At 45.2% G+C, this 22,922-nt stretch overlaps 2 protein-coding genes, 1 non-coding gene and 2 pseudogenes across 8 annotated transcripts; 4 read left to right on the top strand and 1 right to left on the bottom strand.

Moving 5' to 3' along the window:
• The first annotated feature begins 1,964 nt into the window (after positions 1-1,964).
• LOC125532966 lies at positions 1,965-6,428 on the top strand (annotated as a pseudogene).
• A 1,169-nt stretch (positions 6,429-7,597) lies between these two features.
• Positions 7,598-7,965, top strand: LOC125532965 (annotated as a pseudogene).
• Positions 7,966-11,187: 3,222 nt separating this feature from the next.
• Positions 11,188-19,678, bottom strand: LOC125521837 (probable NOT transcription complex subunit VIP2). 5 transcript variants are annotated; one of them, XM_048686924.1, is made up of 17 exons: positions 17,310-17,618; positions 16,405-16,509; positions 15,995-16,082; positions 15,753-15,907; positions 15,630-15,666; positions 15,309-15,506; positions 14,453-14,665; positions 14,265-14,366; positions 13,723-13,808; positions 13,568-13,642; positions 12,989-13,414; positions 12,862-12,914; positions 12,747-12,788; positions 11,883-12,027; positions 11,720-11,798; positions 11,497-11,601; positions 11,188-11,414 (listed from the first exon to the last, which is right to left on the bottom strand). In XM_048686924.1, the coding sequence occupies exons 2-15, from the start codon at positions 16,420-16,422 to the stop codon at positions 11,721-11,723; spliced, it is 1,716 nt and encodes a 571-aa protein (XP_048542881.1). In that variant the 5' UTR covers positions 16,423-16,509; positions 17,310-17,618; the 3' UTR covers positions 11,188-11,414; positions 11,497-11,601; position 11,720. The 5 variants fall into 5 exon arrangements, with proteins under 5 accessions (XP_048542881.1, XP_048542864.1, XP_048542876.1 ...); XM_048686907.1 differs by lacking the exon at positions 17,310-17,618 and adding an exon at positions 19,530-19,678 and having other exon boundaries at positions 15,309-15,666; XM_048686919.1 differs by lacking the exon at positions 17,310-17,618 and adding an exon at positions 19,530-19,678 and having other exon boundaries at positions 15,309-15,666; positions 16,031-16,082.
• Positions 15,995-16,072, top strand: LOC125533383. Its single transcript, XR_007294263.1, has one exon. It is a non-coding gene; the product is annotated as a small nucleolar RNA snoR35 (small nucleolar RNA).
• Positions 19,679-19,814: 136 nt separating the features above from the next.
• LOC125521870 (protein KRTCAP2 homolog) lies at positions 19,815-22,900 on the top strand. 2 transcript variants are annotated; one of them, XM_048686937.1, is made up of 5 exons: positions 19,815-19,980; positions 20,080-20,235; positions 21,284-21,335; positions 21,413-21,479; positions 22,626-22,900. In XM_048686937.1, exons 2-5 carry the CDS (start codon positions 20,080-20,082, stop codon positions 22,714-22,716), a joined length of 366 nt encoding a protein of 121 aa, XP_048542894.1. In that variant the 5' UTR covers positions 19,815-19,980; the 3' UTR covers positions 22,717-22,900. The 2 variants fall into 2 exon arrangements, with proteins under 2 accessions (XP_048542894.1, XP_048542898.1); XM_048686941.1 differs by having other exon boundaries at positions 19,831-19,980; positions 20,066-20,235.
• Positions 22,901-22,922: the final 22 nt, after the last annotated feature.

Here is a 22,922-nt window from a genome sequence, read left to right as displayed (position 1 = left end):
CAAATCCCCGTACGCCAAACTTCTGAAGGGCCCTTCATAGACATGGCTAGGGGGCTTTGGAAAGCCAGCTTGCCTCTTAAAGTTAAAATTTCTTGTGGCAAATGTTTAGGAATAGGGCTTCCGACTTCCGATAATATGGACGAATGTAATAAGCCCTCTAAAGGGAATTGCGCAATACAGGAGGATGCTAACCACGTATTCTTGAGATGCCCCTTAGCACACTCCGCAAGGAGTGCGGTTAGGTAAGCTGCGGACATGAGCTGGAACCCTTTGTTGGGCACAGAGCTTCTTACGATCCTAACTGCTTTGTGTGGCTTGGCTAAATGCGTGATGTGGTGTCGCGTCGGGGTTCTTCTATGGGCCATTGGCATATTCATAACAAAATTACTATCAAGGTCATTTTTTCGGCTCAGACTGCTGATTTTTTAAATGCCTTTTGTTATTGCAGCAATGGATGTCGTTGGGGAAGCACCCGGACTCTGGGGGCATGCAGCCGGCGACGAACAATCTCTGTCACATTCATAGCATTGCTAGATATCCTATCGTTGTTACTTAGAGCGGTTGTGTGTGACTTCTCGTGTATCCAAGCATGTGTGCTCTTGTAGGGTGTTCCGGCTCTGTAAATATCCTAGATGTTTTATGTTTGGTTGAACTCCCTTGGTTTCGTGCCTTTATGGCGAACCTTCTGTACTCTGCCTATTGTGGGCTTTCTCAATTTGGAACTGAATGATGCATGTATCTTTGTTTAGAAAGAAAAAAAGGACAAAGCCTTCTCGTCGTTGCCAATCGTGACTGAGGCAAAGAGCACCCTTTCAGTCTGATTGCAAGGTGGTTCCATCCTGGTTCACACATTTAGAACGTTCTAGTAGGGCATGTGTATAATACTATATTATCCTGTGCCACACTTTTTCGCCGTATCAGACACCCCGAATTTATCACAATTATCAGAGGTTCACACTCTCTGCACCCTTCCTTTTCTTGCTTCTGGCTGGCAAAGGCAAACGACATCTCTATCACTTTTGGACGGCAAACAATGTACCCGGTGTGTGTCGTCGAGTTGTCTTCTCATACACCAATTAAACGGCATGTCTTCCTTTTCTCTTCTCCCGATTCCTCCAAACATGGTCGCACGAGCCGCCACGGCGGTGCTAAGTAAGGATTCAATTATGAAGTGTCCTAGTCATTCAGTGTGACCTACTACCTTCTCTTCATCATTTGTTAGCATGCACATAGTTTTCATAAAGAGGGAATGCCCCTGATTTCCATTAATTAATATAAATCAAAGCTACATTGTCCACCTTAACCACCCATCCAACACCAACAATTTTAACCAGGAGCACTTACAAAGAGCAAAGCAAAAGCAAATAGGGGGGAACAAAAAGCAAGCAACATTGCTTGGGACTTGCAACAACAACAACAACAAGCAAAGATCATATCCATCATCGCCTCGGCAGTTAGCCAACTTTGGACTCCAGGTGTCCCAACTCTAGCGGCGCACTGAGGACATCAGTGATGATTTGCTCCTGTCGTTTTGCACAATGTAGCAGTGCCAGCTTTAAGCCCTCCCTCACCTGCAACACTCTCCCTTGCTCAATCTTATAGAAGATTTGAAACCTGACTACACTAAGGGCGGTGAACATAGGCGAGATTCCTAGCTTTCCAGATCTCCCAAGAACCCTAGCAACCCCTACTTTAGTTGTTTTCCTGCTGTAGTTAGTCATGCCACCTAAACTTGAGCAGATCCCTCAGAAGCTATATTTAAGGGGGGAGGGGAGTTTTGAGGGATTAAACCCCAGCTAGCAAATCCCCTAAACCTTTCGTGCATAGTTTTTTTTTACTTCTATCGCTAAAATGTCTCCTCCACTCTACGCACAGGTGGTGCCAGAGCATTGTGTTGTCTTGGATGCACGACACCTTTCGATTGCGTCGACGATGCATTGTACTAGTTTAGTCTACTAGGCGAGATGGCCTTTGACTTCTTCGATGGCACACAAGTACCGTCGTGTTGTCTCGTCCTCGCATGACCTTTCAAATGTACCCTGCGACACAGGTGGTGTCGCGGCGTTGTGCAGTCTCGGATGCACGGCACCTTTCAATTGCGTCATCGGTGCAATGTCATGGCTCGGTCTTGGTTGGCCAATGTCGTTTGATTACATTGGTGGTGCTTTTTTGTGTCGTGTTATGTTTTCCCTCTTTCTCCCCGTTAATGTGTTGTCGGTGTGTGTTGTTTTACTTTATCTCTTCTCCTCATGTTCCCATGTACTACCGGTTCATTTGAACCTACTTGCAACAGGCTACAAAGCACTATAGGGTGGATACTAACCTCCCACACTCATGGCATGGTGACCGGTACTACGGTTGATTGTCCCTGCACTGGCTGTAAAACCCTCACCGTCACCCCGAAACCCTAGCCAAACTGGCCGTGCATCTTTTTCCCAGTCGTCTTCTTCTATGTTGAGCTCGCGGCCGCCGGTTGAGCCCTCCCCGCCCCCCATGCAGCCCCATGCTGCCTTTTGCAGATCCTGTCCGCCTCCCATACGATACAACCCCATGGCCCCACGCCATGACCCGCATCCCCGTGCTACCCACCTGCGCCGTTTTCGTGACTTCGGCATTGCCCACCCCCCAAGCCCCGCGGCCCCATGGTGCCTCTGCCAACACCGTCCTCTCCAACACAGTCGTCCACTCGGCTCGTCATCATCCTCCCCGCCACAGCTCCGATGCAGCCCCCACTCCGACATTGCCACCACCACCTCCGAAGTACCGCGGCGCTAGCGCCAACCGTGGGGAACTCATGGTGGAGATCCAACAAAGTGAACTTGGTCGTCGGTTGTTGGGGATGTTTAACACTGCTGAGGAGGTGGCACGATTCGTTTCTTTGGGCCAACACCACAACCATGGCCGCACTTGCCCCTCCCACCATTTGAATTGTCTCACGCCATGAGGAGATCGAGAGCCGGAAGGCCCAGGAGTAGTTGTACTCTGAGCTCTTGGACGCAGAGTTGATAGCCAAGCTCATCACGGAGGAGCCGGATCTCCTTGCGGTGAGCCAAGCTTTTTTGGGTCCGTGGAGACGAGCACACAGTAATGCACGAGCTTGCCGAGGTCGATAGCCTCAAAGTCGAGAGCAATCCATTATTTTACGAGCTCGATGAGATGCTAGCCGAGTCAGAGTCCAAGGATGACATGCCATGCAGTTGGTCCACTGCCAACGACAATGAGGCCGGCCCCTCCCACTTTCCGGGGGGTAATCACCATCTCCTCATCGAACCTAGGCTTGGATGACGACCTCCCACTTTCCGGGGGGTAATCACCATCTCCTCATCGAACCTAGGATTGGATGACGACTTCGATATCTATCTTCGGCACTTGGACTAGCTAGTATGCAGTTCTATAGGTTTAGTACCGGGGCTTGGACTAGTTCAATGCCTAATTATGTTATGTATGATGTAAATGTAGTAAGCATGGGTTGTTTAATTATGGTATGTATGGTGCTATTGTGATAGCGTTGTCAAATTATGAAATTAACTAGTTTAAATTGTTTATGCAGAAGGTGCATCAACAGGTGTTAATGCAAGTAACACTGGGCAGCGACTGCCTTCCTGCAGAAAAGGCAAGGGTCCCGGGAAACATGTCAAGTTGAAAGACAACAAAGGGGCTACTGGGTTGGGGAGAGTTCAGACACCAGTTGGCGTATTTGAAGATGAATGTATTTTCTGCCATTCATTCAGAACCAGCGAGCCGGTAATATGCTGCATATCATTACATTATCAACTAAAAAAATGTCCGTTGAAGTCTTCTTATTTGTACTGGCACTAAAAGAATGCTCACTTTTCCTATGTCAGTGTCATGGTCCGATGGTACTGTATCACGATAGAAGGATTATGCCCAATGACAAGGGAAACCCTACCAACGCCGTCTATGCCCACGAGAAATGCATCGTTTGGTAAGTTTATTTAATTTATACACCACGGTTAACTCTTCATATTTAATTTATTTAGAAAATCATCATACACAGTGTTCATCCATCCTTTTCATTCTTTACCCATGTTTGTGAAGGGCCCCAAGAGTGCAATCCAGCAGTGGCGGTACTTTTAAGAACGTGGAGAATGAAATCAAGCGTGCTTCAAGATGGGAATGCAGCAGATGCAACCTTCGGGGAGCAGCGCTTGGTTGTTATTACGGCCACTGCAGCAAAACTTATCATGTCCCATGTGCAATGATGATACCAGAATGCCGCTGGGATGTTGTAAGCTTTTGAGTATACCTTGTCCTTGATCCATTTATAAACAGTACTGATGTTCTGACATGTCTAGTTTTGATTTTGAAGGAGGGTCGCCATGTTTGGTGCCCCAATCATGCACCGCGTGATGATATGAGCTCACCAACAATGGAGAGTGACATCGTCCTTCAAGTAGATCAGCTGAACACCTCAAGTTCTTCCTTGTCTCAGGGGTACGCATGGTGGAGGTTACTGAGCAGATGTTCAATCATTCTTCATTAATATTCTAATATAATTTGCACTGTACTTCATCATTGCAGCCAATGTTCAGAGAAAGAAAGAATTTCTTCCAATTACCGAAGAGAACAAAACCTACAAAATCAGTCTAGCACCCTGGTGAATCAACGCGTTTTGCTTGGTATATCTTTAAGTGCATCAGAAGAGGTATAACAGACTATACTAGTATACTAGCGAACAATACTTTCCTTTTAGAGCATTTGGATATATCTGAACAATACTAGCAAACATGTTTACGGGCAAGCTTAAGTAATGCCGCAATCCTACTTTATCGTCAAATTTAAATTATATATAACTTGATAGTTTTCTAAATTAATTTTGTTCCATACCGAGCTCTGATAAAATTGTTTGTGTTTGTCATGCAGGATTCCTTGAAGGAATTTGCATCCTTGACCAATTCAACCTTGGTTGAGGATTGGGACAAAAAGGTGACTCATGTTATTGTGGGCAGAAACACCGATACCGCATGTGTGAGATCATATTCGGTCCTGATGGCGATACTGTATGGGAAATGGATTGTCAGAGCCGGATGTTAGTGTTAACCCATCTTACGCCCCCCTTGTTTTTATTATATTGATGATATTTTACTATCTCCAAGCTCATGCTACATACTTCTTAACGCGACAAGCTGCTGGTCTATTTGCACTTCCATTTATCCGCAATGATTTAAAACTTATCCTAGATCAGCAGAGAATATTATTTATCCCTGCACTGAAGCAGTTCGCGTCATATATCTGTCTTAGGGATTGTGGATTTCTTGGTGCAACGAATTCCACACCCGGAAACTCCTTACGAGATGACATTCTATGGGGGTTTGCACACATCAATTTCTGGACCAACGAAAGGAAGAGCTAGAGCTGCTGAAGGGGTATGTAAACATTTCTCTACAGATTCACTATATAGAAAAACATATGTAGTGAAAACTGATTGCAGTTTGTCTTATGCATATGTTCAGGGAATTTGTTAAAAAGAAAATTGATTTTTTCCCACTGCAACTAACTGTAAAAATGTTTATTTTTTGAAAAAGAGGTTGAAACCCTTTGCCTGTGCATCAATATGTTGCACACAGGACAGAACCATCTTTATTGGAGTTGATGCAAGGCAACGAGGCCAAATACATCAACAAAAAGAGTACATAACATGACAACTACGATAAGAGGCTGTTTGACACATCAAAAGCTTAATAAGTGCATCTTTAGTGTAGGTGTTGTGTGGATAGTTTTTTTTAGAATCATTTTTTTTAGAATTGGTCAGTATATTCCAAGATCCTTTTTTTTAAGTTGAAGTGCTAAACAGATTTCCTTAGTTTGATCGCATCCACATTCAACAAAGCAATTATCTTTTGCAGTGGTATTTTACAAATTCTCTTTGAAGTGGCAATTGCCCTAGTGGGGTGCTTTGGAGTGCCATACACCAGAGTGTGTTTATTTTATGATGCACTTCAACAGTGTAAAATCATGGATCTTATGAATGAAATATTTGGAACAATAACAATATTTGGAACACCTGTCTACAGCCAAATGATGATAAACCTTGATGTTTGCAGGCACCAAAACTGTTCTCAGGACTGAATTTCTGCTTCAGCGCCTACCTGCACTTTGAAGACTTAGAGGAGTTCCAGAATCTCACAGCAGCTGGTGGAGGGCTAGCGATCCAGGGAGTCAGCCCAGACTCGTTACCTGAGATCAGGAACAGATTTCCCGGGAAGGTGTACTTCATCTACCACGGCGGACCTCCAAGGGACTCCACTCGGTATTTCGATCGTGTCCACCGGAAGCAGATAGAGGAGTGCGTCGAGTATGGGAAATCAGGAGCACAGGTGATCAGCCACCTGATGCTGTACGATGCTATCCTGTCCTATGACGCGCGGATCCTGGAACCCGGACGGTCTTTTCACGAATATATGTGAGTGAAGGGCGCGCTTCGGACGATGCTTTTTGCTCGTGTTACTGGAGTTTCTTTTTGGGGTTCATCCCCCCACATGAGTTGTGAGGGGGCCTGTCGAAACTTCACAAATATCGCATACTCTACTCACCCATTAGACTATAGGGTGATGTCATGCATTGTTGTTGCTTTGGTGCTGGATTTACTTGTTTACCGGCCTCTCTTCTAGCGCTTGCGCCGGACGGGTGTTTGGCGATACTGAACGTGCTTGTTTTGCAACGACTGTTATATTTGTTTGTCATTGACTGAAACATTCAGCAACAGCATATATTTGAACTGTGTAGTCTTAAACCATCGGCGCGTGGCCTGCTGCCGTCTTCTACCTTTTTGTTCCTCTTGGGTCTTTCTTTTGTCTTTTGTTGTTCAAAATGACGATCTAGGGCTCTTTCTATGTTTTGTTTACGACCAAAGCGAAGAGAAACCTGATTGAAGTCTGAGGGAAAGGGAACTATATATACAGCAACCATCCGCTAGAGAAATTTCCGTTGCGCCTGTCCAGCTAACTCCTTTGACTTTCAAGAGGCAAGTTCATCGGTAGTGATGCGAGAAACTGGCAGCCAGATCATTTAAAATCCTGTTATTTCTTTCTCCAAATTAGCCACGCCAAACCACCATTAATTATTAGCACGGAGGTGTTTTTGCCGTTGATGTGTACATTGCATCTCCGTTCAACTGATCGACGACTCGCCTGCATGTCAGCATGTGTGCTGGAGCCTGGAGGCACACATGCACTATGCATACTCCAACAGAAGCAAAACAAATACTCTTCTTGATTAGTCAACCACCGGCCGGTTCCCAAAGAGTTTGTAAAGAAGAGAGAAAAAACACTCAAAGAAGAAGAAACAAACACACGGTTATACATTAAGCTAATTCCAGCAGCCTCCATGTTCTATATCAGCTAGATCAGTGCATGCTGATCAATTATTACTCCATTAGTTGCCATGCATATGTGTATGAACACATATCATCTAACTAACAATGTCAAGTTGGTATCTTATCAAGTGCACATACAAAGTACATTCCATCACCTCATCCCATCTGCTCCTATATATAGCCCACATCAAAATCACACGCTCTCTGGTACACATCGGCTAAATTCACTAAGAGCTAGCTTGAGAAGACAAAAGACAGACAATGGCCTTAGCTTCTCTTAAGCTTTCTGTTGCGCTGGCATGCGTGCTGCTGCTGTTGGCGGCCGCGGGGTGCAATGGCCTGGACGTGGGTTACTACAAGAAGACATGCCCCCGCGTGGAGGCCATCGTGAGGGACGAGGTGAGAATTTCGTCTACAAGAATGTCCTCGCCCACAAGGTGTTGTTCACGTCGGAGGACGCCCTTCTTACAACGCTGGCGATGACGCAGATGGTGCGCGACAGTGCCAACATCCCCGGGCAGTGGGAGCAGAAGTTTAACAAGGCCATGGTCAAGCTGGGAGCCATCGAAGTGAAGACCAGCTACCAAGGCGAAATCAGGATGCAGAGGCCGGGGTCCTCCTCCATTTAAAAAAAAGGGCGAAATCAGGACGAAGTGCAGGGATGTCAACCACTAATCAATCCATGAATCATCGCGGTGTCGCGTTAATTTGTTTGTGCGCTTTAGTTTTTGCACTGTCTGAGGTCACCTACTTGTGATTTTTGTTAGAAAGTTATGCATGCAATTGGTTGTTTTGACTGTGTCCAAATTCTTTGGCTGCTTATTGGTGTTGCAGTTTGTATTATGTATTCTTAAAGTATTAGATAAAGGATTTAAATTGGACATCTTAGATTGATTTTCATCTTTCAGGGCCTCTTTTATTCTTAAGATTATTTTAAAAAATGCGGAAATAGGAAAACATGAATGCAGGTGCAAAACAAAGTACCGGAAAATACACAAATTGTGAAAACTTAAGGGCATGATTGGTTGCTCGTATAACACCTAGCCAGGCCATGGGGGACTAAATTTGCCCTGTTTGGATACATGCGTGGTCGGCTAGGCTTGCATAGCACGCTTCTCAAAGCAGCCGAGAGCCTGCTCTGGAGGAACTGCTGAATTGACCGTTTCCAGCGAGCCAGCCTGAGCGAATGCGAGGGCACACGGCTGCACACGTGTGGATGAGTAGGAGACGGTGCGGTTTTCCCTGAAGGCTCGCCATAAATCCCCTCACTGCTCACTCTCCCATGTCTTCACTGTCACTCTCTCGCAACGAGCATCGGCGGCTTGAAAATTTGGATGGCGAGCATCGAAGGTGGGAAGATCTGGACAGCGACCACCGGTGATGACCATCCGTGAGCGCTTCAGCTCCAATTCATCAATGGCGGTAAGCCCTTCCCCCTACCTGATTTGGTTTCGATTTAGGGTTTAATAGGGCTCGAGTTAGGTCTTGATTTGGGTGTCGGCTTAGGGCTTTATTTAGGGTTAGATTTGGGGGGAGATCTGTTCTATTTGGGGGAAGATCAATCTGATTCGGGCTTAGATTAGTTCGATTTGTGGGGGGGGGGGGGGGGGGGGGGGGGGGGAGGGAGATTGGTGTGATTTAGGCTTAGATGTGGTACTGTGTTGATCAATAATCTTTATTGAGGTGCAGTCCATGTATTCGGGTGATCGTTAATACGAGGGTTGGTTCTAAACATTGTAGTTCTAATCCTCATACCAGCTCTCCCCTTCTACATGACAGCATAAAGTGAAGATCATCACCATTAACATGCATATTGTTATGATCCTACACATCACCGTTCACATGCACATTGCCATGATCCTATACTCTGTGCACATCACCATTTCCTTGAACATTGGTCCTATGTTCTTCATTGAAGTGCCCTGCCGACAGGTTGGCCTTTGGCAATGTTGTTGAGGGGAGCTGCTCCAAGGGCAAGGATGTAGCAGAAGGCAACACCTTCAAGAGGCGTCGAGGGAGGCCGACGAATGTTGTCTACTTCCATGAGGAAGTTGGATTTACTTCCCATCCCTTATACCTTCACGGAGCACCTGGGTACCATCCCAACGGAGATCACTCCGAGGACAAACACTGGTCGCTCTGAGTTATTTACCCAAAACCACCACACTTAGGGCTAGGGTAACAAGTCAGTACCAGATTTGAGCCAGGTCACAAAAAACCACCAGTTCTGAGCCTAATACGTAACGCGGAGCACTGACGGGATGATTTGGCCGCGAAAACAGCGAAACCGACAGGTAGGACCCACCTGTCGGGCCGATGTGGCATGCCTACATGGATAATTTGCTGAGGTGGCCAAAGGCCCACCTGTCGGCCTCTCTCTCTCTCCCCAAGCACCTTCTTCCCCACCAACCCAGCCATATCCATCGCCGCCGCCGGAGCCTTACCCTGGTGAGCCACCCCACCACCAGAGAGCCTCCCCGCCGCCCTAGCCACCTAATTCACCGCCCCAGCCACCTACAACCCATGGCCACAAGCCACTACCCCGGGCAGGATCCAACCCCAGCCGCACCTCCAGCTCTTGTCCGCCCCGCCACCCAGACCACTCCCGAGCCGCTGTGGCTAGCCGTCTAGGGCCGCGCCGCCACGTGGAGGGCTTCACCGACGTCAGAGTCAAAGGCGCGGCTGCGCGTGCTGGGAGGCGTCTCGATGCCAAGCACCTCTCCGGGTCAAAAGGTCGTCGGGGCGCTTTGGTCTAGGAAGCCACCATGGGCGCACCGCCGCGAGTGTGGCCATGGCCATGGCGCTCCACGACGGCGCACGCGCCAAGGGCCGCGCCGCGAGCACGGGCATGACTAGCACGCTCCACCACGGCGCACCCCTGACCAGGGCCTCTGGCGGTCACCGTGAGCACGGGCGTGACCATGGCGCTCCACCATAGTGCACACGAGCATGGGCGCGGCCAAGGCCAATGGGCGAGCGTCGCGAGCAAGAGCGCGGCTAGGGCCTCCTGGCAGGCGCCGCGAGCACGGGCGCGACCAAGGCCAATGGGCGGGTGCCGCGAGCACGAGCGCGACTAGGGCCTCCTGGCGGGCGCCGCGAGGTCTCGGGTGACTGTCGGCTAGCAAGGGCGGCGAGCGGCATGCGGTGCGCAAATGTCAATCAGCGCACATTACCTGTTTGTTGAAATGTCCAGGAGGAAAATGCCTAGGAGAAAAAGGAAAATGGAAAAAAGATAAACACTTGAGTCATTTACAAATGGGACCCTCATCTGACTCAGCATATTGTCCACACAAGCACGCCACATCAGCCTGGCAGGTGGGCCCAACTTGTCAGTTTCACTATTTTCATGAGCTTATTAAACAATCAGTAATCTTCGTTAGTCATTAGGCACATAGTTGATGGTTTTTTGTGACCTGGCTCAAATCTAGTACTGACTTGTTACCCTAGCCCCAAGTGCGATGGTTTTGGGTAAATAACTCACGCTCTTGGATGACGAGGCTATGGGATGTCAACAGAAGGGTGGCAATGGATGAAGGATGGCCCGACTTCGCCATAGCTCACAAGCTAAAATCGGGTACTTCCTCACCTTCAAGGTCCTTGCCCCAGATGTTTTCAAGGTGCAAAGGAGGTGATCACGTACGGCCAGCACGGCCCAGCACTCGTTAGGGTCCAAGAGTGAGGGCTTTGCACGTCTGAATCCTGGGTAGGAGTGCACGGATGATTTGTACACGTGCACTTTGTGAACCTTCACACATTTCACCAGATTGGTGAGTTCACATGTAGTATTGTCAGTCACCAGTGACAAGCAAATCACGACCATCATTCCCAGACAATTAAAAACGAGGGCCACATTGTAAATCCAAAGTACTGGTAATTAACTCATAGTTAAAGGGTACAGGTCTGAATTTTACGGAAGCTAAAAACTCAAGTCTATTACAGCCAACAATACCAAATTGACCCTACTGGTTTACAGCCAACGGATTAATGAGGCGCATTTTCCTCGGCTACATGTCTAAAGCTACCATCAAGGCTGCCAGCCAACACAGAGAAGCTCCTTCTTTGGAACAGCACACAAGTCCTGCCCAGAAAAAACGAAATTCAGCGCCGCAAAGTTAATCAATCTTGACAAACAAATAAGAGTATTTTTCAGATGCACTTACAGAATCATTTTGCACAAATGTACGCCACCTATATCCTATGATAATAACAGGTACTGATCCGGATGAAGAAAAACGACATTCTCTAATGCAGAAGAAGTACAACAGCTGCAAGCACAAATCGGTAGCATGTCAGAAAAGCCGGGCCTACGTACATGGAACTATGAAACTGCGGCATTAGGGACATAAAATACATGAATGTGAGGCGGGAAATCCAAGTGCTGACCTTATAATCTAACATTTTGGCTGGCGGAAGGGAGGACAGGTCTCTTCTCTACAGATTCATATTGGAGCACAAAGTTGTCCTGCAATCAACGAAAAATGCTCAGATTACTTTCCCTGCTGTGCGATCAGGCTATAAAGACTATCAATTCTTGTTCGGATGAAACCTTCTGAATTGTATCCCACAGGCTGGGATCAAAACAAATGTAGGATCCTCGTTCATACAGTGGTGTTTTCACAAGAGGCGCCACATTTGAAGCTCGTGTGAGCCACACACGATACTCTCTGTGGTAAAACCACCCTTTGTTATATCTGGAAAATAGGTGGAATCAGAAATTTGAGTCATTTGACATTGACAAGCCAGGCCATTTCGATTCAACAACAACAACAACAACAAAGCCTTTGGTCCCAAACAAGTTGGGGTAGGCTAGAGGTGAAACCCATAAGATCTCGCAACCAACTCATGGCTCTGGCACATGGATAGCAAGCTTCCACGCACCCCTGTCCATAGCTAGCTCTTTGGTGATAAATAGACCAATAAAGGTCAAAAGGTGATAAGTAGACCAATAATATTGCTATATGTAAGATAGGTCCAAGCACGATTGTAGTGTCAAGATTAGACAACGTAAAAAGAACTGGTATAGTGTGAGAAGAGGCCTATTCTCAATAAGAATAGATCCAGGGGGGTCATAAAAATTGAGGGAGGTTGTACAACTAAGGATCGAGTGAAGGAAAAAGGGCATAAAGGACTTCTAGTTGTATTTTTTTTTTCAAGAAACTTATTAGTTGTAACTCCGTCAATAGCTGGCTACCCTATAAACTTGTTATTGTATAAATTTGGTCAAACTTTGTATAGTGTGGCTTCAGTCAAAGCAAATATGCGGAGTAAATAAAAACGGAGGGAGTACTACAAAAGAGCAAACATATGAAAACAGTTGAAAATGCATAGGGCGTGTGAACAGCAGGCAAATGAAGGTCCACTAAAATAGTAATCTGCTGAGATACCAACAACTGTGAAGGTTTGTGCTTACAGTTCATTCGCGGCATATAACTGAGCAACATCCTTCGGCATACTGCACAAAGAGCAAAGTCAAATAATGCATAGACTAGTAAAACCAGACACACAGTTCATTCTATTCAATATACCTGTAGAAGATGTAGAATAGCGTCAAGGGGTGAAACTTTGGAAAATTGAATGGCTGCAGATGGAGAAAAAATATATGAGATGTCAGGGTTCAAGAGGCTATTGTAAACCAAATGGGAAGCAGCTTACCTGCAGTGGTGGAGGTTGCTCAGCAGAATAACAAGCAGGGATCTGATAATCAGGTTCTCCTTTAGCTGGCTCGTTTGACCATGGAGAGCCAAATGTCTTCCAAAGACAATCTGGAGAGTTCAAATTCAGCCCTAGTGTAGTTAAATCAAGCCCTAAAGCAAGAGCTGTTGGTCCAGGCTCTTTTGATTTTATTAAGTTCAACAATCCAAGTAAACTATATGGGTCTGGCACAGTTTCTTTTCCCTGAGCAGACTTTTGACTCTGATCCTTAGATGACTGTTGGCCCGAAGACGTCTGCGACCTAAGTGAATTCTGAGTCTGCGGTTGATGGTATTGCTGGATGAGTTGCTCGTAAGACCCCGAATTAGAAGACGGACTTGGAGAATTTATCGGCCTTAGCCCAATATTATCAAGACCATTTTGAACCTAATGAACACAATCAGAGTAGTTAACAATCCACAGTCAAAAGGTTAGCAGACACATGAAAAAGGTTAAAATGTGTGTATCCTAACTTCTCAGAGTGGTGTGTTCAACCCCAAATATGTGCTGGCTGTGCGAAAAAAATGCTAGTATGCTTACCGAAGTAGTGCTCTGCTGCTGTTGTTGGCGGGCTGGATAGCTACCTCCCAAATTAAAGCCAGATGATCTACCCATCTGCAGAATCATATGTGAGAATTTAAGAATAAGAAGGTATAGCTGACCTGGGATGAAATGATAGAACAACATGAACTCACAGGAAAATGTTGTCCCTGCATAATATTTGCATTCTCATGAAGGTGGTCCTTGTGATGCAAATCCATACCATAATCTGACGAATTGCCTTATATTCCAAAGAAACATACAATAAGGTAATTTCCAGAAAATAAAAGCAGGGGGTTTGCCCAGAAGTAATCAGCAGAAAGGAACATGATAGGAATAACTGCCATGATATGAATTTAGCTGAACAACTTCGATAGAACACATTGCAATACATATAACGTGATTATAAATCTCTGATGAAAGTTAACTACCCCAGCTTGCGAGAGAAGGATAAATTTATGCCAGGTGAAGAATTGAGAAGAAGATTGAACCATGATATGTGGTTAACAGAGAAGAAAATAGTGAAGGAACTGACAAGACATGAAACATTATCTTTTCCAGATAACAGTAACAAGATAAAAGATACTACTACAAGGGAAAAGGCTAAAAACTAACAAGAAACAGATAGTTAATCTCATCAAGATTTATAGAGTTGTCCACTATGTGCATAGTGAGACTACCAATGGAGGAGACATACCTTTATATCCTGGTAAAGCTGGAAAATCTTCATTCTGAATGCTGAACTCCTGGTTTTGTTGCACAATGGCATTTACACTTACTCCTTGTTTTCGCAGTGACCCTTCAAATTACAAAGTACGAAAAATTAGTTACCTGACATTATCAAAGCACTAAAGATTGCAGATTTTGTTAGTGTTGTAGCATTACCATATTGCCCTTGACCACCTCCAGCAGAATTAGGACGCCCAGTTAACTGGGGAAAATCATTTATGTCAAACGGAGAATTGTCACCAGAGTTTCCATCATGTAGCATTCCTGAAGAACTAAAAGAATTGTTTCCTGCCTGAACTTGGTTCTGAGATAGCGTTCCTCCAGGTGCTGGATAAGAACTCCCAAGAATGTTCATGAACTGTGGTGACGCTGGAGAAAAAAAATAAACAGACTCATTTTTTTTACAAAATAAAAAATCCATTAGGTCAGTTTGCCCCACACCCCCTTACACCAAGAGAGAAGAAATTCCAAGCTCTTAATAAACCCAGTAGTTGTATATACAGTTTAGTTGCTTCGACTGTTATACATGTAATCTAGTGTGGGCAACCAAGGCAGACAACCTCAAGGCGGTGCACTGTTTTATGAATGCAATAGGTGAAAAAACTCAGTTCCCCGTGTCAATTTCCAATCAAATTGAGCCACATTTAAGTTTAATCCATAACACTTCAGAGAGTTACCCTGTCATATGACTGAAATGTACCTTACAACACCACTTCCCTATACTTTTTTGAAAAACATGCAAAACTTGCAGCTCAACGCATTGATAGAAAGCAAACAATTCAAGCCTAAAACAAGACTAAAACATCTGACACAACCAAACAACCCCCAGCCTAGAAGCTATCCACACAAGCGCAGGGCACGATGAATCTACTGAAACCTCAGCTACAGGAAGAGAGAAACACACACCAGTTCACTATTCAGCCAGCAAGGAAGAAAAAATGAGAATAGATGTTCGCCAAAGAAGCACGAAAAGTTTGAAAGAACAAATAAAGATTAACAATTAACCATGTACCTTGATGCATACTACTCAGTCGATTGGATGGGATATTAAGAGCCCCACTTCCAGAGTTGCCGCTCGAATTGATACGGGATGCAATACCAGGCATGGACATTCCTGCTGAGCTTATGCTTCTGCCAATACTGCTGCCACCCACTATATTGCCCGCAGAATTTGTTATCCGTGGGCCTAAGTTCCCCAAAACTGAAGAAGCTGTCAACCCAGGAGCAGAATTTCGATTACCAACATTAGCCATGCTTGAGGATAAACCTTGTGCTGAACCACCAATAGCATTCATGCTACTACTAAATACAGCATTCCCCCCAACATTCATACCTCCTCTGTTGCTGATCCCAGAATGGCCATGAGAAATCTACAAAAGGGCAAGAAAATTAGTTAAGTGATAGAACACTCAGCATGATATTAACATGTTGTGGACTTGAAAAGAGGAGAACAAACCTGAGACATGGACACTGGAAGGTTATTTGAGGGAAACCGGCTACCAGAAATATTGCCCCCAGGTTGTTGAACACCTGGGGATGGAATACCTGACAATGAAGCATTCCTTGGCGATAGTGATGCAAGATTGAGATTTCCGTGGATATTATGCAAGCCTTCCAAGAAGTTCAAATAAGTTAGCTTTATGAGATACTTTGGAACATGATTATTGGATTACACAAATATGTAAGATTTATACTAACCAGAGTGATGGAAATTAGGAAATGATCCAGACTGACCAGAAAAGGTTGATGTGAATGGCCTTCCTGTTGAATCCCCACCAATATTTGACTGCAAAAGGTAATGACAATAAACCAAAGGCCTTTTGAAAAACATAGCTAGCCATTGTCATCACTACACAGAAGTGGACAATGAACCCTGATCACGATTAAAGCTATTCTGTCCACTTTTTGAGACGGAGGAACTTGGCAGGGAGTAATAAATAACATAAAAACAACATCATGTCTAAAAACAGACAGGTTAAATGAGTCGACATATTAGCTCAAGCAACATATGGAAGTGGAAGCCAAAATGAGGTGGAGTTAGGTGATTTACTGAATAGGAACGGGAGAAAATGAGTAACCATATTAAGTAAGGAAAGATGGAAGCATACATTCAGTGATCCTGACATTGTGATGATGCCCAAAGAACGATCAAGGCAACAGGAAGTCAAAATACTATTCCGTTATTTCCCCAACTGAGTGATAATCGGTCCAATCTGGAGTCCAGGAAAAGATAATATGTGTAAGTAATAAATATAGGGGGTCCTTCCAGAGGTGCAGGATGCTTATAGTAAAACAGAATGAAATAATTACATAGCTAAACGCAACACATGACCTAAAGTTGAATTTCAAGATCAAAACACTAACTAGTTAGAAGATATCAGAGCTCTATATATACTACATTCTAAAAAACTGCAGTCATGCAGGACAAACTATCACACTGCACAATTTTACGAAATACAGTTAACAAGATGACACAATAAGGAGGGTAGAAAAAACATGAGAACCAATCTAGAAAACAAATGAGGCTGTGTGCAATTTCCAGAACCAGTTTGGTATTTAAAACATTACGACTAGCATTCTGATTATTTCCAAAATGGACAAGCACAGAAGGAAGATTGATACGAAGATAAACCATAATTATTTCCAAGTTTACACCTACAAGCAAGCCACTAGCTAATATCTAAAAGGAAACATAAGTTTCTATAAAATTACAAAAAATATTAGACAAAGAAAGTACTGAATGGAAGAAGCCATGACTAAAACTTGCAACACACCAAAGCCTAGGACAAACACTCCGGAAGAGCACAAACTATGATGTTCCACTGCCTCAGATGGCCCTCGTATTTATGGGCCCCTAACAAATTAGACATGAAAACACCGTTGTGGTATTAAATCAATACAAGGTTTTGAGTCACCGACTAATCATCGATGAGGCACGGGCTAATCGCCTCGCTGATCAGTGACGAAGTCCTGCTACGGTGACACAACAAGCAGAGCAAGTCGTGCAACTCACCCCCTAGTAGACGCGTGTGTGCTGGTTTGGACGGCCGGCGAGGTCTTCGGCGAGAAATCTATCTCCTTGACGCCGCCGGCAACAGATCTACCCTGCCGCTGGTGTGTTGTAACTTGTAAGAGGGAAGAAGGTATGGGAAGAAAGAAGGAATCTGCACTGGCGGCGGCTATGTATAGTCCTGGTCACGCGCTGCTGGGCAGTTACCACTCTTCTATTCTTGATGGATGGTACAGATGGCTTGGATAAGTATGGACGGTCTAGATACATCAAGAAAGCTAGGGTTTTCAAATGGGCCTTCATGGGCCAAATATGCTCCTACCGCTATCAACTTGGAGCCATCTTCCTCCTACACTGAAGCAACTCGGCTCCTCCATGGCCCAGCCAAGAGCCCAAAGACCTTGCCTAGGAGCTTCATGCCACCTTGACCTCACAATCAAGCTCCTCCTCAACTGCAACTTTGCCCTCAACATCATCTCATCCTCTCTGTAAACTCGCTTGACTAGTTGCGGCGACTTGGGGCGATTAGCAATAACAAGTCGCCGAATAATCCGGGCTAGGGAGACTCGACGCGACTCCACGACCAAAAACTTCGAATTAATATCACCTTTTGGTTCAGCATGAGATGCAGGCTTGCAGCTGGTGACCTACTTCCTATAATAGATTTCTGGGAACAAAACAAGGAAAATTCTCCAGGGAACCTCAACAGGCCAGAATGCAGGCCACTTCAATCAAGGGTCTGGTTCTTGTATTTGACCAGGTTTGGTAAGGAACTGAGGTGTGATTGGAGGAATCATATTAACCATGGAGGTGGTAAATTTCACTGTATTAAACAAGATAAACAAAAAAGAGCTACCAAATTCCACATTGATCGGAAACTTCCAATGATGGGGCCCTGCATATACAATCACAACATGCCATGTTGCAACACTCATCATCCTTCCATCTGATCGTCATTAGACACATTAACCAAACTATGAATGCTATTAAGGGACCAAAGCCATGTCAACTTTCTATCAGATCACACATTTGTACCCAGCCATAGGCAATCTCAAAACAACATGGTTATCCTATCTTTGAACTGATTGAGCTGTGTAAATAAAAGTGAGGAAAATGCTTTCTACATTGATTAGTTCACTGCCAGTTGTTCCATCTTCCACAAGCACCGATTTTGAGTAGGTCAACAGCAAAAGTACAACAATCCCTAGTATAAGGCTAGTTGTAGTTCGAATATCAGGTTCTTATCTATATGGTTACAAATGCATGTTTCCAATTGTGTACAACATGGTAAATTAAATAATCTATATGCCAACTGGATAGAAAACATCGTGTGTACGCTTCATGCTTGGTTTGTCTAGTTGCTGCATATTTCTACGATGAGAGATAGAAATTAAAAAAAGAGGGGGGGGGGGGGGGGATCCAAGTGATATTAGGAGCATCACATGATTTGGCTAGTTTCTTGTCAATCTTATCTCCTACTACAAGCTAAAAATATTTCTGCGCAACTATCTGAAATCTGAAGCTACCCCTGTTCTGTATCATGTGCTAACGTGACTCTGCTAGGTTCAAGGTTGCAGTAATACCAAAACCGACGACAAAATGCTGGTCACCAGTTGGATTACATTGAGAGCAGAAATTTTGTTCCAGTTACTTCGGGGAGAAAAGTTAACACTGTGGTTACGATGCTCTGACCGGCAAAAGGTTACGTCTAGGAGAATTTACGGCCACGGCAACAGGGCAATGCATACCCAGCTTGCCGAAGCTAATATGCGACATGCGGGCGAGCTTGAATCAAGCTCAAAAGCTCCCAATCACAGCTATAGCACAAAAACAGCTAAGAAAACCTACTTGCTGAGAACCAAAGCAATCGCGAGCATACAGTCACCCACACTCTCCAACAGATTGCTGAAGAAAATCAAGCTACGTAGAAAAGCACAGGAGCAATCGGCAGCTCAGATTCCCCAGGCCCCAATCCAGGTTGGTCCCGGCATCCGACCAGCGGCACGAAAAGCGCCACCGCCAAAATCGAATCTACTGAAATTCCAAAGCCACCGCACCACACAGCGAGCCCACGGCCGACCGCGAGACCAAATGGCGGGGATCCAGAAGCAAGCGAGCCCCGCCCAGCCCCGCGCCCGCACGGCGGCGGCCACTCGCCGCCCTGCCCACGGGAAGGGAAGAGGGTTCTAGCAGAAGGTTCTGGAGAGGGAGCGGGGAGGAGACCTGACGAAGTGACGGCGGCCCAGGCCCCGCGCGCGGATCTCTCCGCGTCGAGGCGCCGCGGCGGAGGAGGAGGACGGCGACGATGCGGGGAGCAGCAGCACGAGTGCGACCGGGGGCAGGGGGACGGATGGGGAACGGAGCGGCGACGGCGGTGCGCGTCCGCTTTCATCAGGCCCTAACCAACGGCCCATATGCGGCCCGTTAAGCAAAACATTCCAACCGAACCGAGCCGCCCATACGCCCGAAACGGGGTCCATCGGGCTCTGAATCGTCGGCCCAATACGGCCCGTACATTGTCTCTTCCACGACGACTCGGCGGCGTGGTAGATCTCACCACACCACACACCTCGCGAGACCGGAGACGGACTGGGGAAGAAGAAGCGGCAGCGCCAAAACCCTACTGCTCCCCCGCGCTGCCGCCTCAGATCTCCGATCCTAGGCGCCGGTCCAGGTGAGGATCTCCGTTCTCCTGCGGCGCTGGGACGATTTTGGTTCTTGGATTGGGTGTTGATTTCGCTGCCCGTTGGCTGTCGGAGATCTGGTGTCGCAGATGGCGGGCACGGGGCGGTCGATGCTGCTGTCGCTGCTGCTGTTCGCGGTGACGCTGTCGCTGCTGGAGATGTACCGGGGCTGGTTCGCCGCGTCGGAGCTCAAGACCATCGCCGGCGGATTCGTCAGCTCCCTCCTCTTCCTCCTCCTCCTCACCGTGCGTCGTCCCTCTCTTCTTCCTTCTGCTTCTTATTACTCGTGGTGGTGGACAAAGCCCTCTCACCTGATTGGTAGTGCACTGACATTCGTAGGTTGTGATTTTGTTTTCTCTAAAAAAATGTTTAGGGTGTAGAACTGGGAGCAAATTGGCATGTGGTTTGTAATTGTTCTTGTATCCAGTGTGTGTAGTACTTAACATTCAGCGGTGGAAGATAGAAATCTCGGTCATGTAACTTCTGATAGCTAGTTTCTGCAGGTTGCGTGTGCTCTTCAGCTTCAATTTTCCAGACTAGAGTAGCTTCTCAAATAGAAAATGCCCCATCACATTGCTCTTCTAAAATATAAATATCCCTTGATCCGAAATTCACATTGCTCTGTTATGTAGGCTCAGTTGTCAATTACTTCCCACAATGTGAGCTATCATAAGTGGCAGCTAAGGTCGTGTTTGTCTAGTATTACCTCTGTCCCAAAATTCTTGTCTTAGATTTGTCTGGATACAGATGTATTTGTCTCCAGATGGAGCCATGAAGAGTTGACTTCTCAAATCCAACAGTCTTGGAGACATAAGCTTTTTGTTCTAATTTATTAAGCTCCTGAAGTATAATTGACTTTGTGGTAAAATATTTAGGTATATAGTACTAAAAAGTTATGACCAATGGCAAGCCTTAATTGTGGTAGTTTTGTGGGTTCATGTCACTTTAAATCCGCAGAAGACACCAAAGGGGGCCTTGTTTTTGTATTGGAATCCACTCTGGCTTCAACATGGTGAAGCATTTCCTAAACCCCAAAACCTCCACAGATGACTATAGATAAGTCATCTTTTGTCAGTTTTGTTTTCTATAACGAGAAAATAGTGCAAGCAGATCCTCATCAAGGGGGAAAATGTAGCAACTAGGAAGCATGTATGCTATATACATCTGACTGACACCCTTGTATGGTTTTGTGTTGTAAATAAGAATGATGATCATTTCCTTCATCAGCAAACAACAATTATTACTTTGCTGCATGGATTTTTTTTAATGTGCTAACTAGAGCAAGTTTTGCAGTTTATCGGTAATTACCAAGAAGCTAGTGGTGTTAGAACCGGGTGGGGTGCAGGTATATATTTCATTCCCATGTTTTCTTTCATTTTTTGACTTGAACCATCTGTCATCATTTCTGTTCTTTTCATGCAGTTGTTGTAGCACAACTTGTTGCTCTTATTGTAGCTGGCACTGTCCACCGTGTTTGCATCACAACATGGTATGCTTCCTTTAACATACTTTGCCAATTCTTTGTTCAAGTCGTTAATAGTTGTATGGTCCCATGATAGAACTGATAGACCTTGACGATTCCTTGTTCAGAAATGCTAATCTTAGATGTGCTGATGGAACTATGCTTATGAATTTTTTATTTGCTCTTGTTTGCAATAGTAGATGGGAACATAAGGTAACAAATATCAATACATCCAAAGTTTAATGGGCCGGTACTGTAAATCTGTTCCTAAATATAAGTCTTTTTAGATATTCCAATATGGACTACACACAGAGCAAAATGAGTGAATCTACACTCTAAACTACGTCTATATACATCCGTATGTAGTCCATATTGAAATCTCTAAAAAGACTTGTTATAGGAACAGAGGGAGTAGATTAGACAATACTAACTTATAACAGCATTGCCAACTGTAGGTTACCTATTGTTTGATGTTGACAGTAGTTATAGGATGCATGATTAGCAGCTGAGCAAAATCCATCTAATTAGTGATCCTTCTACAGCCTGTCAGATTAGAACGAGTTATTGTTGCATATACTTGTATGCAACAAAATTTCCTCGGCTAGTCAAAAAAATTCTGTCACCTAACAATCATGATTAGCTAGGAGAGGAGCTAAAGTTATTCTGAAAATATTAAAATAATCACATTTTTTTGTTATGTGGGGTGAAATTATTTGCTACATCCACCATGGTGTTGACATTGTGGTGCTCACATGCTCTGATAGAGCTTATATCATTGTGGTGCATTGTGAAGATCTTAGCTGACTTAGCCTATGTTACTCTGGTACATGATAAAGAACTTAGCAGCCTTAGCTCATGTTACTCTGGTCACATGATGAGGCAGCATTTTCCAAGTGTTTTGTGTGTTGGGCACATAGCAAGCTACCAGCAAAAGAAGCCTGGTTGGCACCAACACAATTATGCTAGTGACTATTCCCCTTCAAGGATCTAGCAAGGGAAGGGCACCATTTACAAAAAAAATATTATCAAGAGCTCTGCCATTTAAATAACTTGGATATGTCTTTTCTGTATTTTGCTGCCTTTGCTGTTCTTACCTTTTTCCGGTGATTACATTAGTGCAACAGCTCCTCATGAACGATCTGATTTCCTTTTTGTTGCTCCACCTGGCCGCAGCTTCCTGTTCTCTGCCGGGATCCTTTACGAGGTCGACAAGCTCTCCGGGATGATCCTCGCGAGGAGCGAGTCCAAGGCGAGGCGGTACTGAGGGCAGACACATATTTTATGTAAGGTTGACCTGTTTTCTAGATGGAATCAGAAACTAATATCCACACCCTCCGTCAGACTTCTCAACCCGATCACCTTTCTTTTTGGCATATATAGAACTGGAACTCTGGGAGACGGCACATTTTGATTTTTAGTCTGAAATCACAGCGTTGTTGACCAGGTAATCTCCCTTTTAACCATCAGCAC

This window comes from Triticum urartu, chromosome 1 (genome assembly GCF_003073215.2).
Source record: "Triticum urartu cultivar G1812 chromosome 1, Tu2.1, whole genome shotgun sequence".
Lineage (NCBI taxonomy): Eukaryota > Viridiplantae > Streptophyta > Magnoliopsida > Poales > Poaceae > Triticum > Triticum urartu.
Note: the sequence above shows the minus strand (reverse complement) of the source record. Positions and strands in the feature narration are given on the sequence as shown.

Bases quoted from the DNA above. Each gene is read 5' to 3' on its own strand.
- LOC125521837 (XM_048686907.1), bottom strand. The intron at 14,666-15,308 runs GTACATGGTTAA...TTTTTTCTCCAG, and splicing joins ACTGAGTAGTATGCATCAAG to CGTCACCACAGTTCATGAAC. The intron at 13,643-13,722 runs GTGAGTTCATGT...ATGATTCTGCAG, and splicing joins TGCAGGGACAACATTTTCCT to ATGGGTAGATCATCTGGCTT.
- LOC125521870 (XM_048686937.1), top strand. From the start codon at position 20,080: ATGGCGGGCACGGGGCGGTCGATGCTGCTGTCGCTGCTGCTGTTCGCG. The intron at 20,236-21,283 runs GTGCGTCGTCCC...CAAGTTTTGCAG, and splicing joins TCTTCCTCCTCCTCCTCACC to TTTATCGGTAATTACCAAGA. The intron at 21,336-21,412 runs GTATATATTTCA...CTTTTCATGCAG, and splicing joins TAGAACCGGGTGGGGTGCAG to TTGTTGTAGCACAACTTGTT.